At 39.3% G+C, this 24,205-nt stretch overlaps 1 protein-coding gene across 1 annotated transcript in view; it reads right to left on the bottom strand.

The window, feature by feature from the left end:
* Positions 1-24,205, bottom strand: part of LOC126356663 (uncharacterized protein KIAA0825 homolog) — a 217,822-nt gene that overhangs the window by 48,956 nt on the left and 144,661 nt on the right. Inside the window, exons 6-8 of the mRNA XM_050007389.1 lie at positions 13,850-14,053; positions 10,447-10,564; positions 8,973-9,211 (exon numbers count right to left, since the gene is read on the bottom strand). Of these exons, the coding sequence (XP_049863346.1) occupies positions 8,973-9,211; positions 10,447-10,564; positions 13,850-14,053 (561 nt within the window). The remainder of the gene's footprint in view (positions 1-8,972; positions 9,212-10,446; positions 10,565-13,849; positions 14,054-24,205) is intronic.

The following is a 24,205-nucleotide window of genomic DNA, read 5'->3' as shown; positions in this document are numbered from 1 at the left end:
CTGGCCTCTCAACAGATACCCCTCCGTTGTGGTTGCACCTACGGTACGGCTATCTGTATGGCTGAGGCACGCAAGCCTCCCCACCAACAGCAAGGTCCATGGTTCATGGAGGGATCCTCCATACTGACTCGATTTAGTTCCATTCAGTTTTCACCTGCTTCCAAAACTGAAAAAACACCTTCACTTTGATAATGATGAAGGAGTGCAAGTAGAGGTGAGGTTGTGGCTCTTTCAACTCAAACATCAACAAACAGGTCAGTTGTTAGGAGAAACATGTTCACTGTCAGGTTGGCTAAGTTCAGGAATAAAGGACACACACACACACACACACACACACACACACACACACACAAGATCACAAGATGGGAGGCAGGGAAAGGAACTTGGGGTGGTTAGCTTGTGGCTTGGAGGGAAGCAGCCAATTTGCTAGCTAGAAATGTGGAAGGGAGGGGTGGCAAGAGTAGAATTTTAATATCATTTGTTATGTTTAAAAAGTATTAAGAATTTTCATATAAAAAGCCTGGAGGCACTGCTTTTCAACATGTCCTCGTATTATGACCTTTGCTGTGGTAATATTATACACCTTATCTTGGCAGTATTTGGTATAGATAGCCTTGATACATAATAAGGTTCTTGTATCATGAGCAAACTTTCCAGTTTTTCATAAACTCATTAACATCTCTGACAGATCATTTAACTGTGTCCAAAAGAGGATGTATCAAAACACTGGCACCATAGTTTATGGTCTCCCATTCTGAATTGACTTTTATTCCTTTTGATTGGTCCTTTAACGTAATACTCTGCATTCCATTGTAAATACAACAATTTAAGTCATGAAAGTAAGGAAAGATATTAATATAGAAGAAATAAAATATTATGTGCATACCAAACATCACTATAAGAATAAACAAAACTTCTCTAGACCAATTTTAATTCTTCAATCTGTAATGTCTCTGACATACTTTCATCATTTTAGTAACTTATTAACTGTCATATTGCTATAAATGCAATTTACTATGAGCTTTGAAAAAGTAATAGCCTGTAGAAATCAATAGCCATAGTTTTATATGAAACTTAATATTATTTATACACAATAAAATGAGGGATAGTATTCCCAAAAAGATTTATAAAATGTTTCATTCAATATGTTTTAAAAATTTATTTAATGGGTTTGGTGCCTATTATTTACAGTTGCAGGATCTATGAGACTCAGTTTCATAGGGAAGATGCTTACTTATTCGTCCAAATTAATTTTCCTGTTGTGTACTATCAAGATTTACGAAGTCCAATGTCTCTTTAAATAAAAAGTTTCAACAAAATAAATCATAAAAGTGAATTAAGAAAAACAGAGGTAGCAAAACTATCATGTTTAGTTGGTGACTGTTGCATTCTGGTCAAAGCTGCCAGAGATGGTGGTCATATGAGCCTTTTTATCTGTCACACAATGAAGTTTTCAGGAAATATACCTCAGAGCACGGACAGGCCCACAGTTTGGCTTATCAAATGAAGACAAAATTTTAATATCTCCTTAGATATTATTTATATTCACCCAAGTTTATTGCTGCAAATAAGACTATATATAATTTAACGATCTTAGAAAAAGATATATTGTCACACTATAAAAATGGCACATTAGGATGCAGCCAGGCACAACTAAAAGACATTTACAAATTAGCTTTTGACCACAGCATTCATCAGAAAAAGAAACACACACACACACACACACACACTCACACACACACACACACACACACACACACACACACACACACACATGTATTCATTCACACAAGCACGCATACCTCCTGAACAGATGACCGCCATCTCCAGCACCATGACGCGATCCAAGCTGCTGGAGGTGGTGGTCGTGTGATTGAGGCATGCTTGCTTGTATGAATGAATGTGAGCGTGTTTCTTTTTCTGAGGAAGGGTGGGGCTGAAAGCTAGTGTATAACTGACTTTTAGCTATGCCTATATGCAACTCAATATGCCATCTTTATGGTATGTAGCAATCATGGCTGAAAGCAAATTCGTAGGTGACTTTTTGTTGTGTGTGTCTGCAATTTAATGTGCCATCTTTACAGTTAGTAGCAGTCTATGTGTTCATTACATTGTTGATAATGCACCCTGGAGTTTCCATTGCTTGCATGTATATAATCTGATGTTCTTTGACCCAATATATGCTGTGTGCTCATAACAAAGAAAACGTCTAGGACATGCTCTCAGAGCACACAATAATTGCCATTCTTAGAGATTTTAGAATTTCTGTAATCCCCGTGAGATGTCAAAGTTTTGAAGACAATGTTTCTCTATAAAACAGGTAGTATATTTGAGTAATGTATCATCCCTTACTTGAGATTTAGGTTTTAGTTCCTCTGTCACTATACCACTATCAACAGAAATTCATTTGAATTAAGTTACTAGTAATATCATTGTGCCCCAACCATATCACTGTTACTTTCAGAGAAATTAATCCCACTGAAATTACATCTGTTTTCTAAGTTATTGGAAGGTACTGATGAGATTTTGCTAACCTCTTATACAGGGTGTTTCACTGCCAATGTGACAAACAGCTAGGTTTGACACAGCACATTATGGGGAACAACTTATGCCAGAGACAAAATTTTTGTTGACGCTACCCAAAGATGCTAGTCATCCTTCAGTATTAGTTGACCTGTGACACTGATATTTCACTGAACTAGCAGGATCTACTAACCAAGTGTGAAGCATACTGCCTACCCCACTAAAACTCATAGAGTAATGTTTGAAAAGAAATCCATAAGAGAAAGATTCCCTAAGTGTAGAAAGATATTTTAGAAGTGAATCAGGAATTATACTTGGCCAACCACCTTTCATGCAGGGCATGTGACTTGATGAGAGGCAACACACATTGCATACAAGCACAACAGATTCCCTGCCGCAATTCAAGAGCATAAACAGTGTGAAACAATGCCTAGTATCAGCAGAGAGCATCAGAAAGCCTTTTTTCCATTAGAAATGCTGTTCCCCAAAATGTGATCTATCACCCATAGATGTTCTGGTGGTGGGGGCAAGGAGGAGGCAGGGCAGGGAGTGGGAGGGATACCAGGGTAGGAGTGGGGAATGGTAAAGTGCTGCTTGTTGGAGCATACAGGGTTGAGGTGGAGAGAGGTCAGGGCAGCTAGGTAGAGGTAAGAGGTTATAAGAAGGGGCAGGGAGGGTGGGGAGGAGGGGAGGGGGTAGCAGAAAAGAAGAGAAATAAAAAGGTTGAGGATGCGTTGATGGAATAGAGGGCTATGTAGTGCTGGAATGGGAACAAGGAATGGGCTAGATGGTTAAGGACAAAGACTAACAAAGGATGGGGCCAGGAGAGTTACGGGAATATAGGATATATTGGAGGGAGAGCTCCAAACCATGCAATTCAAGAAACCTGGTGTTGGTGTGAAGGATCCAGATGGCACAGGGTGCGAAGGAGTCATTAAAATGAAGAATGTCATGTTGGACATTGTGCTCAGTACATGGTGGTCCAGCTGTTTCTTGGTTATAGTTTGTTGGTGGCCATTCATGCAGACAGACAGCTTGTTGGCTGTCATGCCCACATAGAATGCAGCACAGTGGTTGCAGCTTAGCTAATAGATCACATGACTGGTTTCACAGATAGTACTGCCTTTGATGGGGCAGGTGATGTTTATGACTGGATTGGAGTAGATGGGAGGATGTACGGGACAGGTCCTGAATCTAGATCTATTACAGGTACATGAGCCATGGTGACATGAGGATGGGAGCAAGCATTGTGTAGGGATGGATGAGGATACTGTGTAGTTTCGGTAGGCAGCGGAATACCATTGTGGGAGGGTGGGAAGGATAGTGGATACGGCATTTCTCATTTCAGAGTATGATGAGGTGTAGTCAATATCTGGGCAGAGAATTAATTAAGTACTCCAGTCCTAGGTGGTACTACTAAGTCATGAGGGGTATGCTCTCTTGGGGATCTAACAGTGGGGCTTTGGAAGGTGGTGGGTGACTGGAAAAATAAGGCACGGAAGATCTGTTTTTGTAAGAGGTTGGGAGGCTAATTATGGCCTATGAAGGCCTCAGTGAGACCCTCCATATGTTTTGAGAGGGACTGCTCATCACTACAGATGTAATGGCCAAGGGTGGATAGGTTGTATGTGAGGGACTTCTTGGTATACAATGGGTGGCAGCTGTTGAAATGGAGATTTTGCTAGGGGTTGGTAGGTTTGATATGGACAGAGGTACTGATCTAGCCATCTTTGAGTTGGAAGTCAACATTGAGGAAAGTGGCATGTTGGGTTAAGTAGGACCAGGTGAAGCGAGTGAGGGAGAAGGTGTTGAGGTGCTGAAGGAATGTGGATGTGGTATAGTCACCCTCGATCCAGAGCATGAAGATGTCATCAATGAATCTGAAACAGGTAGGGGTTTGGGATTCTGGGTGTTTAGGGAGGATTTGTCTTAATGGCCCATGAATTAGTTGGCATAGGATGGTGCCATCTGAGTGCCTGTAGCTGTACCCCGCATTTGTCTGTAGGTAATATCTTCAAAGGAGAAGTAATTGTGGGTGAGGATATAGTTGGTCTGGCGACTAGGGAGGAGGTTGTTGGTTTGGAATCTGTTCGCCATTGGCTAAGATAGTTTTCAGTAGCAGTAAGGCCATGGGCATTATGGATGTTGGTGTAAAGCAATGTGGCATCAATAGTGATGAACAGGGCACCATTTGGTAAAGGAATAAGAACTGTGGAGAGATAGTGGAAGAAATGGTTGTTATCTTTTATACAGGAGGGAAGGTTGCAGATAATAAGCTGAAGATGTTGGTGCAGAAGACCAGAGATTCTCTCAGTGGGGACATAGTAACCGGCCACAATAGGGTGATCTGGGTGGTAGGTTTATGGACTTCAGGAAGCGTGTAGGACATAGAAGTGCAGGGAGTGGTAGGGGTGAGGAAAGAGATACGTTCTGGGGAGAGGTTATGGAATGGGCCTAAGAATTTCAGGAGAGACTGGGGATTCTACTGGATTTTTCTGGAATAGGGTCACTGTGAGATGGTTTGTAGGTGGATGAATCTGACAGCTGGCAAAGTCCATCTGCCAGCTAATTCTTGTGGCTCAAAACAAGAGTGGCAGAGTCTATGTCAGCAAGTGGGATCAGTTTTATTTTTTCTTTGATCCCATTGTGTCTTCATGCCAATTTCATTTTGCTTTTGCCTTTCACTACTGGCCTACTCCCTCAGATCTCATCTAGTTTCCTCATATGTCGTCCATTTCATCCTTTTTGTGATTATTCCCACATGTCTGGGTGAATTTTTTCGGACATAATTCTTCATTACTTACATATTTTTACACTTTTTTTATCCACAACCATGGTTCCTTGCTCCATCCATCTGCATCAATACAGAAAAGTTTCCTTATCCATAGACTTAACCCATTCCCTCATACTGTTCCTGCATTGTTGCTTGGATCATGCAATTCCACCCAAACAGCCTTACCATCCAATTATCCATCTCTGGCTTCCACCTTTCCTTCCACAATGATGTCCATCTCTTCAGATTCTGCCAAACTTTAACCCTCTCATGGATAATCTTGCAAAGCCATATCGATCAGGCACAACCTCCTTGCAAAACCTTCTCTCCATCCACAAAATTCTCCTGCTATGCAATTCCAAATTCCCAGATCCCACAACACACACTGAATCTCTTGCCTTCCAGGAACTACAGTATCATAAAGAATGCCACCTCAAAAAACTCTCGACCCTGTTCACTTCCTACTCCCACCTCGGACTACCACAGGCTACCACCTTTACAAGAACCTCCAAACCTTCCCATGTCCCCTCATAACTGTCAAAACTTGTCTTGCAGACACACTACATTTACCCCATCCTCAAAAACTCCCTCCCACCACTGCACAGAATCCAGAACCTAAACAGACCTGAAACACAGTCATTAACCTTTCCTCCAAAAGTCTTAGCCCCACAGAAGTATCAGTCCTTTCCAATGGTCTCATATTTTAACCCACTCTCAAATACAATAATGCAATACTTGTTAGAAATATTCTCTCCTTCTACCAGCCCTACAGTGGAAACATTTCTTCACCACCAACCCTGCCAATCAGAATCTACCAAAGACCAATGTGAAACCCTGCCTGACTCAGTTCACTCCTCTGTCCAACCACAATCTGTCCCCATTGTTCCTAAATCACCCCCTGTTAACTTTCAAGAATTTCTTAACCATGAACCTTGCCTCACCATCATTCCTCAAATCTGTCAACATGCAAACTAACCTTACACCTACAGAAAGATTTGTAATCCATCACCTAAAAACTGATTCAGACCTTATAATCCTACCTGCTGACAAAGGCTCCACCACTGTTGTTTCAGATCACAAGGATTACCTGGCAGAAGGACTCAACCAGCGGTCAGACTCATCCACCTTGAAACCCTCCCACAGTGGCACTATTAAAGAAATCCAGCAGGATCTCCTGTCTCTCCTCAAATCCTTAGGCCCATCCCAAAACCTCTCCATGGAGTCCATTTCTCTCCACACCCTTACAACTCCCCACACTCCTACCTTCTACATGCTTTCTGAAATCCATCAACCCAACCACCCAGGACGCCACATTGTGGCCTATTATTGTGTCCCCACTGAGAGAATCTCTGCTCTTGTAGAACACCACCTTCAGCCTATTACCTGGAACCTACCCTCCTATATTAAAGATACCTCCACTATCCCTCCACTGTTCCTGTTCCTTTACCACAGGGTGCCTTGCTCGTCACTACTTATGCCGACTCTCTTTACACTAAAATCAAGAATGCCCATGGCCTTACTGCTACTGAACACTACCTGTCCCAAAGAACAATGGATTCCAAACGAACAGCCTCCTTCCTAGTCACCATGTCCAACTATATCCTACCCATAATTACATCTCTTTTGAAGGTATTACCTACAAACAAATCTGGGGTATGGCTATGGGCACCCACATGGCACTATCCTACATCAACCTTTCATGGGCCATCTAGAGGAATCCTTCCAAAACACCCAGAATTCCAAATCCCATCTCCCCTCCCCCTCCCCCACCTGTTTCAGATTCACTGATGACAGCTTCATGTTCTGGATCGAGGGCAAGGTCACCATATCCACATTCCTTCAGAACCTCAACACCTTCTCCCCCCTTTGGTTCACCTGGTTCTACTTAACCCAACAAGCCACCTCAATGTTGACCTCTGCCTCAAAGATGGTCATTAGTATCTCTGTCCACATCAAACCTACCAACTGCTGCAGTATCTCCACTTCAACAGTTGCCACCGAATCCATACCAAGAAGTCTCTTCCTTATAGTCTATCCACCCTTGGCCATCACATCTGTAGTGATGAGCAGCCCCTCTTGAAAAATACAGAGGGCGTCACTGAAGCCTTCACAGGCCATAATTACCATTCCAACCTTGTACAAAAACAGATCTCCCACATCTTATCTTTCCAGTCACTCACCAGCTCCCAAAGTCCCACTGTCTGGCAACAAGCGAGCATACTCCTCGTGACTCAGCACCACACAGGACTGGAGAACTGAATTATACTTTCTGCCTGGGTTTTGACTACCATGCCCTGAAATGAGAAATGTCCTACCACTATCCTTTGCACCCCTCCCACAGTGATATTGCACCGCCCACCTGAGCTACACAATATCCTCATCCATCTCTACACAACAACTGTCACAGGTCGCAAGAGAAATGCACTGGAAATGACAGAAGAGAAGAAGCCCTTGGACGTTGGTGTGCCAGGTACATACAGTCTTCGGCCGCAAATGCAGCTGCAGTCCACCACCAGCAATGGAGGCTGACACTTCAACAATGCCAGTCACACATACTGGCAAAATTTCAGAAAAATCATGAGACAAACGTCAGCCGAAGAACCTGAAACAAAAACCAACAGGCTGTATGTCAACCAAAAAACTGTGACCAAGAAACAGCTGGACCACCATGTTGCTGAGCATGCTGTCCAACATGATGTTCTACATTTTAATAACTGCTTCACAGCCTGTGTGATCTGGATACTTCCCACCAACACTAACTTGTCTGAATTGCATGGGTGAGAACTCTCCCAACAATATATCCTACTTTCCTGTAATCCTCCTGGCCTCAAGCTCCTTCAGTCGCTGTCCTTACCCATCTAGCCCATTCCTTGTTCCCATTCCAGCACTACAAAGCCCGCTACCCCACCAATGCAGCCTCAGCCTTATTACTTCTCCTCTTTACCGCTACCCCCCCCCCCCCCCCCCCCCTCCTGCCGGTGCCTCTTCCCTACCATTTATCTAACCTCTTGCCTGCACTTAGCTGCCATGCCCTCTCTCCACTTTATCTCTGTATGCTCCCACAAGCAGCACATTACCATTCTCCACTAATACCCTGCTATTCCTGCCCCTCCCCACCCCAATCTCCTCCTTCCCCCACCAGCCACATGCACTGCTCCATGAAATCTGGCTTCAGCTGCCAGTGATTGCGGTCATGTGTGTGAGTTACAGTTGCGTGCGCGTGGGCGTGTGTGTGAGCACCACTTTGAAAAATCTGTATACATATTGATAGGTATGATTCTGACTGATGCATCTCTTATATTATATTGCTGTATGAAAAGAGCAACTGTACACATCCATATTAAGGAAAAGTGACAGATAAATACACACAAACATCACTTGTTTTGTCTGTGAAAAAAGGAGGCTTTGTCATATTTTTGTGATTTATATTTACCACTTTTCTTTATTGTTTCCCTTTTTTATTATAAAACTTCAGAAAGATATTTCTGTTATGGAATCATTTTATGCTGGCCCCTTTCTCATTGTTCCCACCACGGTTCAATTCTTAGAAGAGCAGTATGGTCTTCTCATTCACACCACACCTACATATCATGAATATTTAAATTTCATCTCGATGCCAACACTCTTTATACAAAAGTATGCACATTTTGACTGTAGGGTTATTTTATTTACTGACCTGCTGCTTGTCAAGGCATCCTGCCCAGTCCTTTACTGTCTTTTCTAGTATAGGCAGAATAGTAAACTTTAAATCAAGTGATGCACCAGCCATACATGTAATATACATCAGTGACTCCAAGATAATGTTTGATGGTAAAGAGCCTTCTGTTTCATTCCAGAGTAAACATTCACCTTTCCCATAACACAGGAAACCATTACAATGCCCAATGCTGCTTCTTTTTACCTTTTCTTTATTTTCTGTAAAATAATTTTTAAATTATTATTTGAATTTACAACACTTTTTTTCTCTAAATATTGTGAAACAAGACATCTAAATGTCCATTGATAGTCTGATATTTGTAAAATTTGTGCTGTTCATTTTCTTTTGTAACTAGAAAATGAAATCTGATGGAAAGATTATAGTAATGGGAATCAGGCTGTGATCTATAGGGTTGACAGACAAAATAATAAGGAGAGAGGCAATGGAACAGAAGAGTTATAGAAGGGGAGTGTAGAGTTCAGATAATTGGGAAAGCAACCTATGACATCTTGCTAGACTTATCCAAAGTAAGCACCAAGTTTCTTGACCTTGTGCTATAAGATTTGCTGTGCAACTGAATATTGCATATTTTTAATAGAATCACTCAGTGTGTCTGTTCATCCTTAATGGCACCTTAATTGTCAGATTAACATGAACTCCAAAATATTATGTAGAATGGTATTTCATATAAACCAAAAATCTCCAAAAATAAAATTTATGTTACCTTGAGCCATCAAATTTTAATTTTTAGGTGTGGATATTGACTGCCAGAAAAATAAGGATGACTTTTCAATGAGTATGTAACTGCTCATGATTTGTAATCACAGACATGATTTATGTGTGCTGAATTCTGGGAACTATTTCTGAAGCACAGACCTTATCATAAATTTCATGTAGGACTCAAGTTTAGTTATTAATAAGGTTGAAATCGGTTCAAAAATGGTTCAAATGGCTCTGAGCACTATGGGATTTAACTTCTGAGGTCATCAGTCCCCTAGAACTTAGAACTACTTAAACCTAACTAACCTAAGGACATCACACACATCCATGCCGGAAGCAGGATTCGAAACTGCGACTGTAGCAGTCGCACGGTTCCGGACTGAAGCACCTAGAACCGCTCGACTCCATGGACTAAAGGAAATTGTAGACATCAAATTATATTTTTGAGCTTGGGTTTTGTGATGCAGTATTTTAAAAGTGAAAATAGACACATGAAACTTCTCCAATATTAAAATTTTATTTTGAACAGAAACAAACACAGAAATTTTAATGAAAGAGGACCTTAAGCAACTCAGTACTAATTATGGGTTTGACATACATATAAATTATCTTATTGAAACTTGCATGATCAATGGCAAATCATGTTGTGACCATAACAAATCATTCTAATTTCATTGTATTATTATTATTAGTGTAATAATGTATTTTCTCACATTAAAACCCTCAACTTTACCTGTGCCATTTGTGCATTTTATTCTTGGCTCTCTTGCTTTATATTCATACCTTCCAATGTGGTTGACAAAATGGTCCATGATAATTGATGTGATCTTACCATTGCACATCAACAAAACCTGTAAATGGACATAAAATTAATAACATCTGACTTTTGGGAAAAATAATTTAATGGGTCCTTTGTAAAAATACATTCTGTTAGAAGCACTTTATAATATCATTCTATGGCCAGCAGAACAACAGAGATTGCATTTAACAGAATGACATAAACACTCAGAACAGATTGCAATAATTATTTATTTATTAATTCTCTTAAGTGGTTTCAGTCTAAGTGACCATCTTCAAACCAAAGCTCCTTGATGATATATGCTGCTGGTTTGTGGAGCTGCTGCACTTACCAAAAAATACCAATTAACTGGTACTTTAGCATAGCAGCTTTGTGAACCAGCTCCACATGCCATCAAGGAGCTTCTAGTCTGAAGATGGTTGCTCAGACTGTAACTGCTTACTAGAATTAATATACAAATAAATAATGTATCAGAACATGCCCTCCAGCATAATTCTAGGGAACTAGGAACCTGCTACACCGTATTTGCCATTTGGCTTCTCCCACCCAACACCAGTCCCTCGGAACTGCGGAGATGGGAACTTGCACTCCAACTCATCCCTTCATCCCACCATCCCCCTGGACTGAACATACATTAAACAACCTCATTCTCATTTACTCTTCAGTCTTCTCCTCTTTCCCTTTCCTCTTTAGCCATTCACGCATCTTTTCATGCTCCATAGTTGTGTTTATCTTTATACTAGATACCTCTTTACTTCTGTATGCATCCTCTTTGGTTTGAAGCTGGCACAGTACTTACAGTAGAATATCTTTGGCTTCCCTCTGACAACCATGCCTCCATCCTTGCTACCCTTCCTGTTTTCCTTTCCCTGTTGCTTCATAACCTGGGTTGTGAGTAACTGAATCCACTTTCCCTTCTTCCCTTTCTTTCCCCTCTCTCCTCCCTGATGAAGGAACAAAGTTCCCAAAGCTAGAACGTAAATTTTCGGTTATGTTTTTTGTGTATCTATCGGCTGTACTGAGCTGAGGTAAGTACTGGCCAGCCCCTCTATCTCTTTGTTAGTATTTGTTTCACGTCTTTATATGAGATTTTCTAATAATTGAATTAGGCATTTTAACATTGCTCTGAGGGATGTAGTAGTGAAGGCAGCAGAGGATAAAGTAGGTACAAAGACGAGGGCTGCTAGAAATCCTTGGGTAACAGAAGAAATATTGAATTTAATTGATGAAAGGAGAAAATATAAAAATGCAGTAAATGAAGCAGGCAAAAAGGAATACAAACATCTCAAAAATGAGATCGACAGGAAGTGCAAAATGGCTAAACAGGTATGGCTAGAGGACAAATGTAAGGATGTAGAAGCTTATCTCACTAGGGGTAAGATAGATACTGCCTACAGGAAAATTAAAGAGACCTTTGGAAAGAAGAGAACCACATGTATGAATATCAAGAGCTCAGATGGCAGCCCAGTTCTAAGCAAAGAAGGGAAGGCAGAAAGGTGGAAGGAGTATATAGAAGGTTTATACAAGGGCGATGTACTTGAGGACAATATTATGGAAATAGAAGAGGATGTAGATGAAGACGAAATGGGAGATACGATACTGCGTGAAGAGTTTGACAGAACACTGAAAAACCTGAGTTGAAACAAGGCGTCCAGAGTAGACAACATTCCATTAGAACTACTGATGGCCTTGGGAGAGCCAGTCATGACAAAACTCTACCAGCTGGTAAGCAAGATGTATGAGACAGGCGAAATACCCTCAGACTTCAAGAAGAATATAATAATTCCAATCCCAAAGAAAGCAGGTGTTGACAGATGTGAAAATTACCGAACTATCAGTTTAATAAGCCACGGCTGCAAAATACTAACGCGAATTCTTTACAGACGAATGGAAAAACTGGTAGATGCAGACCTCGGGGAGGATCAGTTTGGATTCCGTCGAAATGTTGGAATACGTGAGGCAATACTGACCTTACGACTTATCTTAGAAGAAAGATTAAGAAAAGGCAAACCTACGTTTCTAGCATTTGTAGACTTAGAGAAAGCTTTTGACAATGTTGACTGGAATACTCTTTTTCAAATTCTAAAGGTGGCAGGGGTAAAATACAGGGAGCGAAAGGCTATTTACAATTTGTACAGAAACCAGATGGCAGTAATAAGAGTCGAGGGGCATGAAAGGGAAGCAGTGGTTGGGAAAGGAGTGAGACAGGGTTGTAGCCTCTCCCCGATGTTATTCAATCTGTATATTGAGCAAGCAGTAAAGGAAACAAAAGAAAAATTTGGAGTAGGTATTAAAATTCATGGAGACGAAGTAAAAACCTTGAGGTTCGCCGATGACATTGTAATTCTGTCAGAGACGGCAAAGGACTTACAAGAGCAGTTGAACGGAATGGACAGTGTCTTGAAAGGAGGATATAAGATGAACATTAACAAAATCAAAACGAGGATAATGGAATGTAGTCAAATTAAATCGGGTGATGCTGAGGGAATTAGATTAGGAAATGAGACACTTAAAGTGGTAAAGGAGTTTTGCTATTTAGGAAGTAAAATAACTGATGATGGTCGAAGTAGAGAGGATATAAAATGTAGACTGGCAATGGCAAGGAAAGCGTTTCTGAAGAAGAGAAATTTGTTAACATCGAATATAGATTTATGTATCAGGAAGTTGTTTCTGAAAGTATTTGTTTGGAGTGTAGCCATGTATGGAAGTGAAACATGGACGATAACTAGTTTGGACAAGAAGAGAATAGAAGCTTTCGAAATGTGGTGCTACAGAAGAATACTGAAGATAAGGTGGATAGATCACGTAACTAATGAGGAGGTATTGAATAGGATTGGGGAGAAGAGAAGTTTGTGGCACAACTTGACTAGAAGAAGGGATCAGTTGGTAGGACATGTTTTGAGGCATCAAGGGATCACAAATTTAGCATTGGAGGGCAGCGTGGAGGGTAAAAATCGTAGAGGGAGACCGAGAGATGAGTACACAAAGCAGATTCAGAAGGATGTAGGTTGCAGTAGGTACTGGGAGATGAAGCAGCTTGCACAGGATAGAGTAGCATGGAGAGCTGCATCAAACCAGTCTCAGGACTAAAGACAACAACAACAACAACAACAACAACATTCTTTTAGAACATTCCTTACTTAGTGATCAATACAATCATCTGTTAAACATTTAATTATCACAAAAAAGTGCAATAAATAAAAAACTGAAAATGTGCTTAGTAACTATAAGGACCCTAATTCTGAATGTGCAAAGTGTATGATGATTAAACATATTATTTAAAAGATGTGTGCAGTAACTTCCGTAAATAAAAAACACTAACAATGTTATGGTGTACCTTGAGGATGAGAGACCATGATGCCTGTGGTTGTGCCACAAGCACAATAAGCTCCAGTGCAATAGATGCAGCATCCAATGGGAGACATTGCTTGCCTTTATTGACAGTAAACAAATGAGGGACTGCAAATATAAACCATGTAGCTGGAGACTGAGCATCTTTGATCTGAAAAATCTGCACACCAGACAACCCTTTCCGAAAAACCTGCAAATGAAAGACCAGACAATTATCTGAACACCAGTCAACAAATATAGGAAACAAAAAGAGATCCAAGGCAAAAAATTTACATGAAATGAAATCAGAGAAAAATTTGGTTCACTACATTTTCATTAAGCACCCAGGCACGTGGTCCTCTCTGATTATTTGAGCACTAGAATATTAGATAGCAGATAGAAAGATTCCAGTTTTCAAACAACCCTTACTCAAAAACAGTGACACATTCTGAGGAAGATTTACCTCTGCAGCTCTAACCATTTTCACAAAATGTTTATATCTTTTTCTTTACAATTATGTGTGTAATTATTGACCAGTTTAAAAACTTAAAATACTGTCATATTCATGCAAATTTAACTTGAAGTCTCACAAAGGTATGCAACCATTATTATTAACCCAATAAACATTTGCAATGCTGATTGGTTGCTAATAACAGATCTCAGGTGTTTCATAGAAATGTTGTATTGAATACGACCTCTTTATTATGCACTTTGGCCATGACCCATCACTGACAGTCAGTTAAGAAATATATACATCATGAGTACAGAAAGACTTCATACCCATAAGGCAAAATAATTGACAGACAGACTTACAGAATACATACCAGTATACATAATAAGCAAAGCTGTGTAAGCACAGACATGTAGTGCACAGGTTTCATAGGGAAAACAATCAAGTGCAATTGTTGAACATGAATACTAAAGTGAACAAATAATACTAACCAGAGCAAAGTAAACTAAAAGCTGGCCACATTGTGCCCCAAAAGTAACACTTCAAATCATTTAAAATACCACAAAATTTACATAAACTAATAAAAAGGCTACAAATGCTTGAGTGTGACAATGAATGTCATAAAAATTCACAGCATTAATGGGAACAACCATATAGCACAGTAAAACATATTAAAATAAAATGTATTAAATAGCAATAACAAAACATAAAAGTAGCTTATACCGACTAAGTGATTTTAAATAGAGTTGGGGATCCCAGGTATGAATGGGAGAGAATATTTTACAATTTTTTTCATTTCTTTTTTACACAAGTATGGGAATTCAAACTTGAATTCATATAATAGTATCATAGAAATAAATTATAAAACCATTTGTAAAAAAGCCACTAAAAGCTGATACACAACAACATGCTGCAACCAGGACAGCACAAATACAATCCTCATACACCTTTTTAAGAATGAAAAGCAAAATATATTTTACACAGTAATCAAAACTTATGAAAGTACACAGGCTAATACTAATCTCAGTGGAACAGCAATGCATATAAAATCAGTGTGCACAAAAATCTGAAGGGCAGCAATTGAAAATCATCAGGAAACCCCTAAATCTTTAATAAAAAACACCAAAAACAATCACAGGATGAGCATGCTGGACTCAAGGTGGTGGTACTCAGTCATCAGTTATATTTGTGAGTAGAAACATGAAACAAAATACATCAAAAAAAAATTCAGGTCTTAGGCAAACTAGGAAAGACAGACACACATTTTTCCATGAAGGGCCGCAAGGGCAACCCAAAAACCAGAATCCGTTCATATAGAAATAAATCAAAGAAACAAATAGAAGTTTGATAAATGAGAGTTATGAAGGTTGTGGTCCTAAATGAGATGATTTTAGTAACACATCATCAAAAATATTTAAAAAACTAGTTCTATATGAAGAATACTGGTTTTGGTAGCTTAGTTTATTTGGGGCACCGGACCAAACAGTAAGGTCATTGGTCCCATCAGGTGAGGGATGGATGCAGAAGGAAACTGGCCATGCTCTTTCAAAGGAACACACCTGGAATTTGCTGGAAGCAAGTTAGGGAAACCAGGGAAAACCTACATCAGGATGGCAAGGTGCAGGTTTGAACCATTGTCCTTCCAAATGTGAGTCGGTTGTGCTAACCACTGTGCCACCTCACTTGGTATATTGGTTTTTCCAGTGCCCATGTCACCTTTTGTGAAAAATGAGTGTCTTGTTTTCTAGTTTGCCTAACACTTGGAATTTCATTGGCTGATTGGATTCATTTGGGGATAAGAGACCAAACAGCGAGGTCATCAGTCTCACTGGATTAGGGAAGGGTGGGGGAGGAAGTCGGCTGTGCTCTGTCAAAGGTACCATCCTGGCATTTGCATGAAGCGGTTTGGGGAAATCTTGGAAAACCTAAATCAGGGTGGTTGGATGGGGTATTAAACCATCATCCTCCTGAATGTGAGTCCAGTGTGCTAACCACTGCTCCACCTTGCTTGGTCATTGGCTGAAGTTTGTTTCATATTATTATGTAAAAATTTCGAGACTGAGTATTGCCACCTGAGTACATCATGCTCCTTCTATGACATCTTTCATTGTTTTTTAATAAAAATTTGGTGGTTTGCTCATGATTTTGAATTGCTGTCCTGTAATTTTTGTTCATACTGATTTTATTTGCAAGGTTGTCCCACTGAGATTACTGTTTGACTATGTACTTTCATCAGTTTTGATTAGTGTGTTACATATATTTTGGTTGCAATTTTTCAAAATGAGTGCAAGAATTGTGTCTATGCTGTCCTGGTTGCAGCATGCTGCTGTGTGGTAGCATTCGGCAGCTTTTTTAGTAATGGTTTTAGGATTTATTGCAATGGCTTGATTATACAACTTCAAGTTTTAAATCCTGTACTTGTGTAAAAATTAAGAAAACTTGTGAAATATCCTCTTCCCTCCATACATTGTATTCCTGACTAGTTTGAATCACATTGTCTGTATAAGCTATGTTATGATTTATTACTGCTATTTAATACATATGCATTTTAATGTGTTTCAGTGTACTATATAGGCTGTACACATTAATGTTGTGAATTTTGATGATATTCATTGTCACACATTTCTAACTGTAGCTTTTTTGTTACTTTCTGTAATTTTTCTTGTATCTGACATTCTTTGGAGCACTAAGTTTGGCACACCATCTGGTAGGCTTTTAGTTTACTTCACTCTTGTTAGCAAGATTTGTTCACTATAGTTTTCTTGTCCAACAATTGCAAATGACTGTTTCCTCTGTGAAGTCTTGTGCGCTATATGCCATTGCTTATACAAGTTTCTTTATTATGTACACAATTATGTATTCTGTAAATTTGGCTGCCAGTTATTTTGCCTTACTGTGTAGGTCAAGAACTACTTCTGTGCTCATGATGTATATATTTGTTAACAGATTGTCTGATGACGTGTCAATGCCTGAAACACGTAATAAAGAATTCAGATTCAATAGAACATTTCTATGGAACACACAAGACCTGTTGTTAGCAACCAGTAAATGTTGTATTTTTTTATTGGACTGTCATATTCTACTCATTAAGAGGTATAATGTTATGTTAAAAGTTTAACATACTAAGACAAGCATTAAAGGAAGAAACTATGTATTTGTCTTGAAGCAGCATAACTGATGACATGAAAATATCCAGACTTTATTCATCTAGTATTTGAGAATAAGAGTACTCACCAAGTTCCAACAAACTGTACCCATAATTTCAAATCTTTACATATTTTTTTTATTGCTGACACTTTCCACAAAATGATGAAAGGAAAAAAGTTTATCATCTAGCATATTTCTGCTGTTTGTGCAGTAAAACAGAATCAGGCATGACATTTTAATTTATAAGTTCTGTACTACTAATTCACAACACTGTTTGCAAACAGTATCCATATATATCAATGAACACATCTGCATAATTATATCATTGTACAGCAGACAGTTCAGGAGATATGACATCATAAACATTGATATTCACTACAGGTATTAAGAACTATAGACATTGGTGATACAGTGATCTTGCATATAACACTATTGTACATGAGCTGTGTGAATAATTATTCAACAACTGAATGAAAAAGAAAGGCATCATGACAGTACAGTGTGTAACACAATATGAAACTTAGTTTCCTGACATAAAAATTGAATTAAACACCCTATTACTACTGTCCAATTTGTATTCTGCCAGGGCTGTTCAATATGTAGTCTACAAACAGCTTACTGACTATTTAACTATGAATAACCTACTTGACAAATACCAGTCATGCTTCTGGTAACGTCATAACACCAAACCTGTTTTAATAAAAGTAATGCCTTGAAGTTAGCCATGAATGGAAAAGAGGTGCCAATCATGAGCATTTTAGGTTGTAGACAAATCCTTAATATCCAGACATCTGTCTCCAGATAGATTACGGGATGCCAGCCATTACTATATCTTTATGGTGTAGCGATGATACCTTCAACTGTATTTATAGATCTTACTTTATTTGCACTCAATTCTGGTGTTACTTTACTCTATGATACCAGGTGATCATTTGGACACCATGTAATTATCATTTCACAACTGATGGAGGATACAAAAAATCAGTGTTCATTATGTTGAATTTTTTTTCCTGTTTATGGTGTGAAAGACAGCAGCTTATCAACTAAATTGTTGCTAATAAAATCTATAAGTACCTGCTACATAATGTTTTTAATACTGTTGATTCTGACATTTTACTTGGCAAATTGTGTAGCCTGAATTTTTCTCAAAGTTCAGTTCAGTGGTTTCACTCTTTGTGAGTTCTCAGCAACAATGGGTCATTTCTGTAAGCACAAAAGACCCAGGAAGACATATAGTATTAAGTGCCCCTGAGGAGTTGGTATTGTCTCTTACACTCTTCTCACTGCAAGTCATACTTCCCAAAGTAAGTACCACATATGTTGTAGTGGCGGTGGTGATGGTGGTGGTAGTAGTAATAGTATTAGTAGTATTAGTATTAGTAGTAGTAGTAGTAGTAGTACATGTGGATCTATTTTTACAAGAATACTGAACATATGCTGATGACCTCCAGTTACATTAAGAGCAAACTTATTCTACTTGAAGACATCATCAAAAATGTCAATGCTGACCTTCAAACATTATCAAAATGGGCACAGCATAAAGGGTTAAACCTCAGTCTATTCAAAACTAACATTGGCCTTACCGGTTATTACACAAAAATTTCATGAATCCTTACCTCAATTCTAAATGTTGTTGTTGTTGTTGTTGTGGTCTTCAGTCCTGAGACTGGTTTGATGCAGCTCTCCATGCTACCCTATCATATGCAAGTTTCTTCATCTCCCAGTACCTACTGCAACCTACATCCTTCTGAATCTGCTTAGTGTTTTAATCTCTTGGTCTCCTTCTACGATTTTTACCCTCCACACTGCCCTCCAATGCTAAATTTGTGACCCCTTGATGCCTCAGAACATGTTCTACCAACTGGTCTCTTCTTCTCGTTAAGTTGTGCCACAAACTCCTATTCTTCCCAATTCTATTCAATACCTCCTCATTAGTTATGTGATCTACCCATCTAATCTTCAGCATTCTTCTGTAGCACCACATTTCGAAAGCATCTATTCTCTCCCTGTCCAAACTATTTATTGTCCATGTTTCACTTCCATACATGGCTACACTCCATACAAATACTTTCAGAAATGACTTCCTGACTCGATGTTAACAAATATCTCTTCTTCAGAAATGCTTTCCTTGCCATTGCCAGTCTACATTTTATATCTTCTCTACTTCAACCATCATCAGTTATTTTGCTCCCAAAATAGCAAAACTCCTTTACTACTTTAAGTGTCTCATTTCCTAATCTAATTCCCTCAGCACCACCTGACTTAATTCGACTACATTCCATTATCCTCGTTTTGCTTTTGTTGATGTTCATCTTATATCCTCCTTTCAAGACACTGTCCATTCCGTTCAACTGCTCTTCCAAGTCCTTTGCTATCTCTGACAGAATTACAATGTCATTGGCAAACCTCAAAGTTTTTGTTTCTTCCCCATGGACTTAAATGCCTACTCCGAATTTTTCTTTTGTTTCCTTTACTGCTTGCTCAACATACAGATTGAATAACATTGGGGAGAGGAAAATATGACAACTTTTTCGCTTCCAAAAAGTCTAGAAGGAATAATACAGAAAATAAACTTATCTAAACACTCAGATACTATTTTCAAGAATGCATCAATATTTATATATACTTTACAAAAATATAAAATGTCCTTCCCTTTGAATCAGGAAAGGGAAAATTATATGAATATTATATTTTTAATTGCTGATTATAGCCAAGTTATTGTGCAAGGTGCTTATGAGGAAAGCTCACCATATTTTGTACTGGTAATGGATGCCTCTGTATATCTGTGTCAATACAAATTTTCACTATATTGTTCTGTGTTATGAACAGCTATCTTGGCTACCCCCCATGAACCATGGACCTTGCCGTTGGTGGGGAGGCTTGCGTGCCTCAGCGATACAGATGGCCGTACCGTAGGTGCAACCACAACGGAGGGGTATCTGTTGAGAGGCCAGACAAACGTGTGGTTCCTGAAGAGGGGCAGCAGCCTTTTCAGTCGTTGCAGGGGCAACAGTCTGGATGATTGACTGATCTGGCCTTGCAACATTAACCAAAACGGCGTTGCTGTGCTGGTACTGCGAACGGCTGAAAGCAAGGGGAAACTACAGCCGTAATTTTTCCCGAGGACATGCAGCTTTACTGTATGATTAAATGATGATGGCATCCTCTTGGGTAAAATATTCCGGAGGTAAAATAGTCCCCCATTCGGATCTCCGGGCGGGGACTACTCAGGAGGATGTCGTTATCAGGAGAAAGAAAACTGGCGTTCTACGGATCGGAGCGTGGAATGTCAGATCCCTTAATCGGGCAGGTAGGTTAGAAAATTTAAAAAGGGAAATGGATAGGTTAAAGTTAGATATAGTGGGAATTAGTGAAGTTCGGTGGCAGGAGGAACAAGACTTCTGGTCAGGTGATTACAGGGTTATAAACACAAAATCAAATAGGGGTAATGCAGGAGTAGGTTTAATAATGAATAGAAAAATAGGAATGCGGGTAAGCTACTACAAACAGCATAGTGAACGCATTATTGTGGCCAAGATAGATACGAAGCCCACACCTACTACAGTAGTACAAGTTTATATGCCAACTAGCTCTGCAGATGACGAAGAAATTGAAGAAATGTACGATGAAATAAAAGAAATTATTCAGATAGTGAAGGGAGACGAAAATTTAATAGTAATGGGTGACTGGAATTCGAGTGTAGGAAAAGGGAGAGAAGGAAACATAGTAGGTGAATATGGATTGGGGCTAAGAAATGAAAGAGGAAGCCGCCTAGTAGAATTTTGTACAGAGCACAACTTAGTCATAGGTAACACTTGGTTTAAGAATCATGAAAGAAGGTTGTATACGTGGAAGAACCCTGGAGATACTAAAAGGTATCAGATAGATTATATAATGGTAAGACAGAGATTTAGAAACCAGGTTTTAAATTGTAAGACATTTCCAGGGGCAGATGTGGACTCTGACCACAATCTATTGGTTATGACCTGTAGATTAAAACTGAAGAAACTGCAAAAATGTGGGAAATTAAGGAGATGGGACCTGGACAAACTGAAAGAACCAGAGGTTGTACAGAGTTTCAGGGAGAGCATAAGGGAACAATTGACAGGAATAGGGGAAAGAAATACAGTAGAAGAAGAATGGGTAGCTCTGAGGGATGAAGTAGTGAAGGCAGCAGAGGATAAAGTAGGTAAAAAGACGAGGGCTGCTAGAAATCCTTGGGTAACAGAAGAAATATTGAATTTAATTGATGAAAGGAGAAAATATAAAAATGCAGTAAATGAAGCAGGCAAAAAGGAATACAAACGTCTCAAAAATGAGATCGAGAGGAAGTGCAAAATGGCTAAACAGGGATGGCTAGAGGATAAATGTAAGGATGTAGAGGCTTATCTCACTAGGGGTAAGATAGATACTGCCTACAGGAAAATTAAAGAGACCTTTGGAGAGAAGAGAACCACGTGTATGAATATCAAGAGCTCAGATGGCAACCCAGTTCTAAGCAAAGAAGGGAAGGCAGAAAGGTGGAAGGAGTATATAGAAGGTTTATACAAGGGTGATGTACTTGAGGACAATATTATGGAAATGGAAGAGGATGTAGATGAAGACGAAATGGGTGATACGATATTGCGTGAAGAGTTTGACAGAGCACTGAAAGACCTGAGTCGGAACAAGGCCCCCGGAGAAGACAACATTCCATTAGAACTACTGACGGCCTTGGGAGAGCCAGTCATGACAAAACTCTACCAGCTGGTGAGCAAGATGTATGAGACAGGCCAAATACCCTCAGACTTCAAGAAGAATATAATAATTCCAATCCCAAAGAAAGCAGGTGCTGACAGATGTGAAAATTACCGAACTATCAGTTTAATAAGTCACAGCTGCAAAATACTAACGCGAATTCTTTACAGACGAATGGAAAAACTGATAGATGCGGACCTCGGGGAGGATCAGTTTGGATTCCGTCGAAAGGTTGGAACACGTGAGGCAATACTGACCTTACGACTTATCTTAGAAGAAAGATTAAGAAAAGGCAAACCTACGTTTCTAGCATTTGTAGACTTAGAGAAAGCTTTTGACAATGTTGACTGGAATACTCTTTTTCAAATTCTAAAGGTGGCAGGGGTAAAATACAGGGAGCGAAAGGCTATTTACAATTTGTACAGAAACCAGATGGCAGTCATAAGAGTCGAGGGGCATGAAAGGGAAGCAGTGGTTGGGAAAGGAGTGAGACAGGGTTGTAGCCTCTCCCCGATGTTATTCAATCTGTATATTGAGCAGGCAGTAAAGGAAACAAAAGAAAAATTTGGAGTAGGTATTAAAATTCATGGAGACGAAGTAAAAACTTTGAGGTTCGCCGATGACATTCTAATTCTGTCACAGACGGCAAAGGACTTGGAAGAGCAGTTGAACGGAATGGACAGTGTCTTGAAAGGAGGATATAAGATGAACATTAACAAAAGCAAAACGAGGATAATGGAATGTAGTCCAATTAAATCGGGTGATGCTGAGGGAATTAGATTAGGAAATGAGACACTTAAAGTAGTAAAGGAGTTTTGCTATTTGGGGAGCAAAATAACTGATGATGGTCGAAGTAGAGAGGATATAAAATGTAGACTGGCAATGGCAAGGAAAGCGTTTCTGAAGAAGAGAAATTTGTTAACATTGAATATAGATTTAAGTGTCAGGAAGTCATTTCTGAAAATATTTGTTTGGAGTGTAGCCATGTATGGAAGTGAAACATGGACGATAACTAGTTTGGACAAGAAGAGAATAGAAGCTTTCGAAATGTGGTGCTACAGAAGAATACTGAAGATAAGGTGGATAGATCACGTAACTAATGAGGAGGTATTGAATAGGATTAGGGAGAAGAGAAGTTTGTGGCACAACTTGACTAGAAGAAGGGATCGGTTGGTAGGACATGTTTTGAGGCATCAAGGGATCACAAATTTAGCATTGGAGGGCAGTGTGGAGGGTAAAAATCGTAGAGGGAGACCGAGAGATGAGTACACTAAGCAGATTCAGAAGGATGTAGGTTGCAGTAGGTACTGGGAGATGAAGAAGCTTGCACAGGATAGAGTAGCATGGAGAGCTGCATCAAACCAGTCTCAGGACTGAAGACCACAACAACAACAACAACAACATCTTGGCTACATGAAAACAAGCACAAGATTTCCTCACACTCTATCTTCTTTATTGTCTGATCAATGTATAGAGTATCTGATATCTTTCCTTATCTTTAATATTCTTATTTGAGCAACAGAGAAGAAACTCTTAGCAGATTTCCTGTCTACTAAAGCAACAACAGTGTTTGCCTTTGCTTTTTTATGCATTCTTTATCTAAATATAGCTAAGTATCTTCATTTTCTATAATATATTTCTCTACAACCAAAGTCCATTAATAGGGCACTGAATCTGAATCACTCTCTCCTAGAAATTGCTATACCCTGATATCACAATTTTATACAGCCAAAAACATATTGGTATAACCTAATGTCAGCATTATTATTATTTCTTTCCTTTCTCAGACGTTATGTCTGGTTAAAAATGGAAAGTGACACGGACCTTGATCAAGCGTGACTTTCTTTTAACTGTACGGTATATGTTACATTGCATTTAGGAACTTTCAGGTAATTGAACATATATCAATAATTACAGATTTCTGTATATATTGCCTTTTCTTAGCCATCTGTTGGACGCGTCTTGATCGATGTGTGGCCGTGTTAGATGACACGGGTGCTTGCCATGTAGTGTTTTCTTTTTCCAATT

The sequence above is a fragment of the Schistocerca gregaria genome, chromosome 1 (assembly GCF_023897955.1).
Source record: "Schistocerca gregaria isolate iqSchGreg1 chromosome 1, iqSchGreg1.2, whole genome shotgun sequence".
In the NCBI taxonomy this organism is placed as follows: domain Eukaryota; kingdom Metazoa; phylum Arthropoda; class Insecta; order Orthoptera; family Acrididae; genus Schistocerca; species Schistocerca gregaria.
This window is presented reverse-complemented; position numbering and strand designations above follow the sequence as displayed.